At 26.1% G+C, this 10,290-nt stretch overlaps 1 protein-coding gene across 1 annotated transcript; it reads right to left on the bottom strand.

The window, feature by feature from the left end:
- Window positions 1–4,469: 4,469 nt before the first annotated feature.
- On the bottom strand, window positions 4,470–5,164 carry LOC110630757. Its single transcript, XM_043950714.1, has 3 exons — window positions 4,873–5,164; window positions 4,641–4,780; window positions 4,470–4,490 (listed from the first exon to the last, which is right to left on the bottom strand). Exons 1-3 carry the CDS (start codon window positions 5,066–5,068, stop codon window positions 4,470–4,472), a joined length of 357 nt encoding a protein of 118 aa, XP_043806649.1. The 5' UTR covers window positions 5,069–5,164.
- Between the last annotated feature and the right edge of the window lie 5,126 nt (window positions 5,165–10,290).

Here is a 10,290-nt window from a genome sequence, read left to right on the forward strand (position 1 = left end):
AATACTAACTTGTAATTTAATTTGAAAATCACAAAAAATGCAATCGAGATAGAGGCATCAAAGAGAAAGTGAACGGAAAGTGAAAAGACAGGAAAGAAGTGTCTTTTGAAGGGTCGAGCTTCCTCCGTCTATTGAAAGTGGAATCTTGACCTCAGCCAAAACAAAGAGTTTCGTTTCACCTTGTGACTTTCTTACTGTGCGACTTTCTTACCGTGATCTTTGTCTGGTTTTATTTTGAAAGGTCTTAATTTTGAGAATTTTTTACTGTGTTTGGGTCTGTGTACGTTTGTGTTTGTTATGATTTCAGTTCAAGTTGCATGTGACCTTCTGTGTCTTGGTTGTGTTTTAACCGATTAAACGGTGAAAATTAAAGGATTACTCGCCGGAGTGTCAGATACCTCCATAAAGTTGCTCTATGGCTATCTGAAACTAAAAGTGCCATGGTTTTGGTTCTTTGGCTTTGCTTCTAGTCGGCATGGCTAACTCCACCGTGTATGGAATAAGCTGGGCATGTTTTCACTTTGTAATTGTTTTGCTGCCCAGTTTATCGGGTTGTGGTTTGTTTGGCTCCTGGTATGGATTGTAAATTTGCTATTTTGCTATCTGCTCTTTGATCATCCGCGGCGAAATCGATTTTCTACGTTTTGCTGCTTGTTGGTCGGTGCCAATTGAGCAGACAAGGCGGTGGTTGGTTCTAAGAAGCCTCTTCGGGTGGCGTTCTGTTTTCTGGATTTCTTGGTTGATTTGGGCTGATCTTTGAATTTTCTGTCTTCTGAACTAGATTGAGCCTCGTAAATTACATGTTTATAGAAAACAAATTTGCAATTTAATCTCGCAAGAATTTACTAAAAAATAAAATAAAACTCCCAAAATTTTCAAATATATTAAACAGACAAAATGATTTCAATTCAGATTTTATTTTTTAAATTCCATCTCGTAATTTTGTGATTAACATCTCCTCATGGCTTTGACTAACATCTTTAATTTCAAGATTATTCATGAAATCGCTGTCCGAGATAAAATAAGGAATATAATAAAATTTAATAATCACAAATAAATTATTTTAATTAATATTTCTTCTCCACTAAGACTCTTGTCAGTGCATTTATATTAAAATATAAATTAACTAGTATAATTCTATTTAATTTTATTTTATTTTTAAAAAATCTTTTTATATATGTAAAATATAATTTTTTTAATATATGTAAAAAAATAAAGTTATAGATGGAAAAAGTTATACAAATATTAAAATTCATATTTTTAATTTTTTTAATCTTTTAATAATAATAATAAAATTCAAAAAGCAAATTTAAATCTTTTTACCTTTCACAAACCTAACTTGATTACAGACCTACAACACATAATATTTCACCAAGAAAAAAAAAAAAAAGATCAGCACCATGTAAAGATTTTAATAAATTCCTACCATAAAATGCGTTACATGCCTAGTTGGCAAACATCTCAAATAGTCTAGTCAATGAGAAGCTTCCTTAGCCGTGATTGGAGCACACCTTCCCCTGTTATCCAACAAAACCAACCGTGTTTCAATTTATGCCGGGAGCCAATTGCTTTCAATTTTAGTAAATATATTTCCAATTTTTTTTTTTATAAAATAATAAAATTACTACAGAGATAATATTAAAAAACAAGCATATAAACTCAAAAAACAATAAAATAAATATGTGATACCCATTTATTTATGCTTTTCCTTAAATAGTATGAAGGACATTCATTGTCACAGTTAATGTTGTCTGACATCTAACAATCTCATGTAATTAGAGGGGATGTACATCCATCTCAGGCATGCATCATTAGTGCACTCCCTAATTTCTCCTATTTATGGCTGTGAGATATCACTTCAATTGCATCCCATTAATCAATCTTAAAAAAGAAAGGTAAATATCACCGGCGACATCATGTGTTTTTTTTTATTATATTCAATATTTTAAATTTTTAATCGCATTAAATAAATTCTTTAAAAGAGATAAAACGTTGTTTTTTAGATTTTAACAGTGTTTTATATTTAGAATTCAACCTAAAAAATAGAGTTAAAAGTGTTTTCCATTTAAATCATGGCAAAAAAAAAAAAAAAAGCATGCTTGCATGGATCCGTGTTAGACGGGAGACACTTTAAGTCATCAAACTGCCAGAAAGATTAGGCAAAGAAGACAAAGAAATAAGGTTAAGAGTAAGAAAGCAAGTGGTGAGGAATTATGACCTGACATAGAAGATGAACGACAACTTTGGAACACCACGTGCTTCACCGATTCCCTGTGTACTAACTTTTTCTGACCTGAAACATTGCTCATCTCCTCGTCTGCTCTTATGTTTAATGCCTTAACAGTAGTGGCTTCATCGTCCTTCCGGCCCCTTGAGACTTGCATTGTCTCCTGCTTCCAATATTCACCAAAACCTGAAAATATTATTATTAAAAATAAATAATAATAGTCAAATACTATTTTCGGCTATATCATGAAGCCACGTCTAATTTGAATCTGAATTAAAGTCTAACTGATAAGGAAAGTTTGATAAAGACCAAATATTCACAACAATTTCTTCAATTAGAATATAGGATCATTAATTTTCCCTCTATGCTTCACAAAGTTGATTTTCTCGTTCTAATATTTTTCAATTAAGGCTCTATTTTATTTCATGGAAAATATTTTTTTTTTCCATATTTTCTAAGTTTGAAGTATTCAGAAAATTTAACCAACCGAAAAATATTTTTCTAGTAAAAAAAATAATGACTTTTTTTTCTTTTTTCAGAAGAAATCATTTTTCACACACTTTTAGATCCTTATTAAGACAAACTCTCTTATTTTTTTGAAATTTAATTTCTCTAAGATCTTAAACTATAGATATTTTAAAAAATAATAACTTAACTCCAAGCAATTCCGAGGAGCCAAAAGGGAGACTTCAAGAAAAGCCTTAACAATTTTAAGTCATTCATGGATCATATGGGCCAATTAACGAAGGCCTATGGGCCTTGTCTAGGATCTACAAAGCAAATCATGGGACTATCCAATACACTCCTTTCAAGGATCAGTAACAAATTATTATCTATTGCAATAGCATAATAGAAAACAAACAAATAAATAGATTTTCTAGTTTTAAAAAATATAATTAATTTTAAATAACTAAATGACAATAACATACAATAAAATAATATTATCTTTAATAAAAAAAAACAATTCTGTTACCGTTTTGCTGCTATAGAGATACTATTTGAGATTTTTTTTTTGGTAGTTAACAAAAATAAAAAATTCTAAATTTATCGAATCGATATAAAAATTGAGGTTTATCTCATTCTAAGCCAAGGTGTTGAAAAAAATATCAAAATTGATGCTTTTAGTTTTGCAACTAAAAGGTTTGTCACCTCTTTCAAGGAAAGGGGCTGTTTGACAAATGAGCATTATGCCCAAAAGGTTTCCTACGATTATGCTTGGCCTTGCAGAACTTCTCAAAATGGCCAAATTTCCTGCAAAATCTCTAATCCTCTCAAAATGCAAATTGGCTACTACCCTATCTGTGCTTTTGGGAAGTTTTGAATGTTGGATGCAAATGGAAGACAAGCAAGAAGAAGAAACATGGAGGGAGGCATAAATTTAAAATAATAATTTTTAATTATTTAATAAAATAATAATATTAAATTAGGATAAAATTTATATCAGCATCAATCTTATGTGGTTTACGCGCTCTTGGGTGCGTGAATCTACATAACCTGCTAACTGTACCAATTTGTGTTTAATAGTTGCAAATTTTATGAATTCAAGTATTTAATGGGTCAGAAATTTAGTTGGGATGGTTTAAATATGTATTTTGCCAAAACAATTATATTAATAATTCTCCTAATCAAATTACTTAAAAATTAGTATCATGTAATAATATAAAATAAATATTTTTTTATATATTAAATATAATTATATAAATTTTTTAAAAAATGGTTAATTATTAATAAAATTAATAAATAAAATTATAATAGTTAATTTATACGTTAATATAATTAAAAAAATAAATAATAATTTTAAAATAATAAAAAAATAAAAATAAAAATTATGAAACGAAAAACTAATCGATAACTAAACTTTTTTTTTAAAAGAACAGTCATTTCCAAATTAGTAACAGCATTGCCAAATAGGCTCAAAAACTAACTACTAACTATTATTTAATAGCAATTCAGAATTTTATTGCAAAATTTCTATCATTGCAATTTTGTAAAATTTATAACAAATAAATTTATTATAAGTTGCTTCTTATAGATGGTTGATGAACATGAAAAGAAAAAAGTTTCCAAAGTAACCATTATTAAATCTTATATATATTAAGGGAATTTTCTAAGAAAATGAAGAACCAATATTAATGATCAAGTAAAATTGATCAGAATTCACACAATGTTATTGGAATGGTTGCCGGGACTAAGGATGTAATCGGATACCCTATCCGCAAAAATTAAATTATTGAAATCTAATTTATATCTGAAATATTCGAATCTGATTAAAAATTAATATAAATTAACGAAGCATCCAAATCTAATTATTATTATAAATCTGATTATTATTATTTAAATAAATCCATTTACTCTTATATATTTTAATTAATAATTTATATAAATTCATTTGCTCAAATATAAATAAAATTGCATTAGTATAAGAAACAGAACCTCTATGAGAAGAAGCAATCTGCTGAGAAGCAAACAGGGGAGCATAGAAGAAAGAATCAGATTTGAGATACTCCACAACCTTCTCAGTCCTCCCTTTCATGCAATCCTTCACTTCTACTCCTAAGACCAAAACGAAAAACTTCGTTAACCCAACATGGAAAATATGCAAAAGCAAGACTCTACCATGCAAGGGCAGGAGAAATTAGGAGTACTGGCAGTGAAAGAGGTGGCGATCCTTGATGCTAAAAAGTGATGAGTTGCTGTGGGAGAAATCAGAGGAGCAAACATGTAAGTATCGGATTTTAGGTAGTCCACAACTTTCTTCAGCAATTTTCTTTTCTTGTTTCTTTTGATGGTGGGTTTCTTATTGTTCTTGTGTTGGACTCCTAATGATATTCTCTTCTCCATGTCTGTTTTCGCTAAATTTTCCGAGAAAATTGAAAACCAGCTACTTGGAGGAACTGCCTTGAAACGATTAAACAATGGCCTGTGGCGGTCTGGATCTTTTTGGTTACGTACGTGTCGAATGAAAGAGAACGGCAAATGGCTGTTTTTCCTTTTTATTGGCGCAGGTGGCAAATGGCATGGCTGGCGGTGCCTCCATTTTATTTTATATATAAAAGTAATTTTAATATAATTTTAAAATTAATAAAATTTATAATTTATTCTCATTTTAATAATAAATAATTTGATATTTAACCTTTTTTAATTAATATTCTGCAATTAAATTTAACTATTAAATTAGAATAATTTAATTTTTTAAATTTCACATAAAATCTTTTTAATTTTAAAAATTTATAATAATTATAATTATTATAATTTTAAAATTTATAATAATTTAATCCATTTAAATTGTTGATCTTATAAATTTTAAAAGAATTTAATTTTAATAATATTAAAATTTAATGAGTTATATTTATCTAATTATATTCGGTGTTAAAAATAAAATATTTAAAAAGTATTGAAAAATAAAACGAATTTTCTATAGAAGAAATTTAAAATAAATTAAAAAAAATTCCTTATCTCTAAACTCCCAACATTTAACTTTCATTTTAGTACATAACGAGAGTAACAACTTTTAATTTCACTTGAACCTTTGAAAGAAAAAAAGAAAAAGAAAAATAGAAGTAGAGAATATAGAGAAATGGCTAGCAAGAAACACTCTTAGCATCACATGCAAAAGAATCAGGAATGGAACAATCCTTAATGGAAAATCTCCACGACACTTATTCTTCATCTAATGGGGACATGCAGACGGCTCATATGATCCATTTACACCTTCCACCAAGCTACGTAGTTTATGGGGATTCCCAAGCCACATGAGCCATATGGGCTTTATGGAGCCCATGGTTCTAAAGCCATATGAATGGCATAGGTGTGGACCAAGCCCATCTTTCTTTTCTTCCCTCCAAGTCCAAAGAGACAAGCCCATTAGGTTCACTGTCAAACTTTCCTTTAGACCAAGCCCATCTGAATTTTTTTTCCCCCTTATATATGTTAAGGCCATATCCTAATGCTTCTCAAGTGTCGGTGGATATTTTTAAGAAAGATCCAACGTTTCAAACTTGAATTTAATTGGTATATGCTTTTCACTAATAGCATATACAATATCTGGCTTTTCTTTCTTTCTTCACGTTTCTTTACAGTATGTTTTCCTAAAAAAACTCGGATATCTGTCTTAAAACTAGCCGTATTTAGTTTAAATTAAAAAAATTAATCGAACTGAATTAATTTAAAATTTTGATTTAATTATTTATTTATTTTAGTTCAGTTTAATTTTTAATTTTAAAAATTTTAATTATTTTGGTTCAATTCGATTTTAATCAGAAAAAAAATTAAAAAAATCGAATCGAACTTATTAGTGATAATAATATATTATTTTCAATAATATGAAAAGATTAGATTATATTACGATTAAAAATATTTTAATTAAATTTTAAAATAAAAATAAAGTGTAAAAAATAAAAAAAAATATTAAAATTTAAACCGATTAAATGAAACTGAATCGAACTGAATCAGACTGATATGATTTGATTTCTAATTATAATCGATTTGATTTGATTTTTATAAATACTATCCTTACGAGTCTCTATCTTCAAGTTGTACACATATGTAACTTTTATTATTATACTCAAATTAAATTTCATTTCGCATAGTCTATTCATTTTCTAATAAATATTAATTTTTATATTTTATTTTGATTATAATTTAGTTATCATATTTTTCTAATTTCTTGATAAAAATATAATTTACAAATTTTATGATTACATTTTTTGATGAAATATATAATTTTTTACATGATATTTTTATTAAAATTGTTTAATTTCTTTCCCTGTTCATTTTAAAAATTTAGAAATATAAAAATTATTGTTTGTACATTGTATCATTTTTTTTTATAAATTTATTTGAATATAATGATTATTTTGAATTTATAATTTTTGATATTATCAGTAATTTATTTTGTCGAAATAATTTTTATTTCATTATTTATATGAAAGTTAAATATATCATAATAAAATATATAATATAAGAAAATAGTTAATATTAAATGAAAAAAAATTAATGAGAATATGTTAGATAAAATATTCTCTACTTTTTAAATTTTACAAAATTAGCAATATAAAAAAAATAAAAAAATATTGTAAATTAATTTCATGAATTATTATGGTTGAGCTAAACAATGAGCTTTATTAGCTAGAAATTAGGTCAACTAATAAATTCTCTATTCCTAGAATTGAATGTGATACCATTTATTAATTGATAATATTTTATACTATTAAGTGAATGCAATAATTTTAATAATTACATTTGTGGACAAGGGCATAGAAATAATTAAAATTATTATGATAGTCTCTATCATTTTATAAAATTATATCGCACTATCAGAAAGTGGCAGAACAATAAACAACACAGATACTAAAAAATGGCAAAATAGTGAATAAAACAAAAAGAGTATAAAAATCCATTAATTATGTACTTGTAGTATATTAAAGTATAAAAGTTTATTAGTTACGTATTTATAGTACATTAAAGTATTTATTATGCATTAGGAAATATTATTTAAAAAAAATAGAATATAAAATATAGAGATAAAATATTATCTATAATGGATATAACTATAGTAAGTTATTATTATTTGTATTTCCATAAAGGAAGAGTTGATAATATGGTTATGGTTGTTAATGAAAATATTTAATAATAAATATTTTATTGCATTATTTTTTTTATATTGCTTTGCAAATTTTTGTTATTTTATATTTATTTAGATTTTTAATCAACGATGAAGATATATGTCATGCATAAAATTAATTGAAAATTTTTGAAGGGCTAAACTTGATTTACAGTCTGAACTCTAATTCAACTTTAAGAGGTAGGGAAGTACTTTTATTTTAGGGCTTAGGACGAGAAAAACATATTTTGCACTAGCTTTTGACCTAGAACCAGCTTACTTAACTGATGGAGTTGATACACACTATGTGAGGAAGAATTCTCAAAATATGATTTGTTATTCTCTCCTAATTTCACTATAAGAATCTTATTATGGTTGAAATACATGCTAGAGTAAATATGAAGTTTACTAATTAAAATAATTTTTTATTTGACATTGTTTGGTTGAACCATCCGAATTAATAATGATATGAAATATTATTGAGAATTTATATATTTATATATTGAAAACTCAAAAAATTTAAATGAATTATCATTTGCTGCTTATTCTCAAAGCCAAATCATCATTAGATCTTCTGAATATCCGGAAACTGTGAGTTATATTTGTGATTTCATATATCCATCATATGGACCATTTAAATATTTTATTATTTTAATTAGTTCATCAACTATATAGTTATATTTGTGTTTATTATGAATTTATTTTTTAGCATTTGCAAGATCTTTTATAAAATAATTTGAATGAGAACATATTTTCTAGATTATTCAATTGATAATAATTTGTTTAGTAATAATGGTGAATTTATATCCTAAATATTTATTATCCGTTGACATAAAGTGTTAAACATTATGTTGTTTATATTTATATACAAAAAATTTAATTGTTTATCAAACATCAACAATCGATTACAGAATCATAATTCTTAAGAAAAAAAAATCTCTTTGTTTCTTTGTTGGGACATATTGTGCAGCAATACACATCAAACCAATATATAGAAAGTTTCTCATTTACAATTAGTTTTAAGTTAGGAACCAACTAATTTCCATTAAAAAATTATTTGGATGTACGGAATATATTTCAGTTCTTCCATCACAACTCATTAAGATGAGTTCTCAAATGAGATTATGAATATATATCGGGTATGAATCTCCAATTAATTTAATATTTAGAGTTTTAACATGGGATTTATTTATACCAAAATCTTTCTATTTCTTTATTAGGACATATTGTGCAGTAATATTGATACACATCAAACCAGTATATGAAAAGTTTCACATTTACAATTGGTTTTGAGTTAGGAACCAACTAGTTCCCATCAAAGAATTATTTGGATGTGGTACATAGTTTAGTTGTTCCATCTCAACTCACTAAGATGAGCTCTGAAATGAGATTACAAATATATATCAGGTATGAATCTCTAATTTTAATTTAATATTTAGAGTTTTAACATGAGATTTATTTATAGCAATTTTTAGCAAATTATTATTTTATTATTGTTTTATCTAGATTCTTATATAAGGCAGTATAAAAAAATAAATTCAAGTCAATTTTTTTCACACATTTATTGACTCAATAAAAACAATTCAGTTGTATGTACTCCTATTAGAATTAAAGTCCTTAAAAGAAAAACTGTCGGTATTAACAAGTCTATGACATGCTTGAAGCATGGTAGATCAATTGATTCCAAATAAAAAATTCTGAATTAAAAGGTGCAAATATTTTTAGATAGTCAAATTAAATTAAAAAAGAAAAAGCTCCAGAAGAGCAAACTCTAGAAGACACATGAGATATGACTAACAAATTTTCAGAAGAAATTCAGATATCTGAAATTAATTAAATTAAGAAATCACAATAAGTTATATGTCATGTTAAGATAAAAATGGAATCGATACAAAATAAATGTTAATGATATTATTACATATGAGGTAGCATTCAATATTATGAAAGTGAAGAAGATCTTAAAATTAAATATGTTGAATAATATAAATATGGAAATGATTGCCCAAATAGAATGATGCATTTAAAAAGAAAATCCATTTGAAAAATATTAAGTTTTTGGACCTAAAGTCTATACTGAGCAAGTGGAATAAAAGTAAGTAGTTCATAAAACTTTATAGTTATTACAAAAAAATATTCTCGTGTGGTGGATATATATCTCTTGTGGTGGATATAATTATTTTTAATTATTCGATTAGTCTGGCAATTTGTAAAGAAAAACTTGAAATGCATCTATTGTTTATAGTTTATTTACATGTTTCACTTGAAAAAGCTCTCTTGAAAAATATCTCTGTGAAATCCCTAAAGGATTCAAGTTACCTGAAACATATTTATAAAGAAATTAATTTGCTTGAAACAAATAATTCAAATTCTCAAGAAATTTATTTAATTGAATTATACAAAGTTCTATATTGTTTAAAGTACTATTGGTATATGTGGTATCAATATTTTGGTAAATATTTTT

The sequence above is a fragment of the Manihot esculenta genome, chromosome 14 (genome assembly GCF_001659605.2).
Source record: "Manihot esculenta cultivar AM560-2 chromosome 14, M.esculenta_v8, whole genome shotgun sequence".
Classification (NCBI taxonomy): Eukaryota; Viridiplantae; Streptophyta; class Magnoliopsida; order Malpighiales; family Euphorbiaceae; genus Manihot; species Manihot esculenta.

Coding starts and splice junctions, on each gene's coding strand:
- LOC110630757 (XM_043950714.1), bottom strand. CDS start 5,068: ATGGAGAAGAGAATATCATTAGGAGTCCAACACAAGAACAATAAGAAA. Junction 4,781..4,872: donor CGCCACCTCTTTCACTGCCA/GTACTCCTAATT, acceptor TTTTGGTCTTAG/GAGTAGAAGTGAAGGATTGC. Junction 4,491..4,640: donor GTTCTGTTTCTTATACTAAT/GCAATTTTATTT, acceptor ATTTTTAATCAG/ATTCGAATATTTCAGATATA.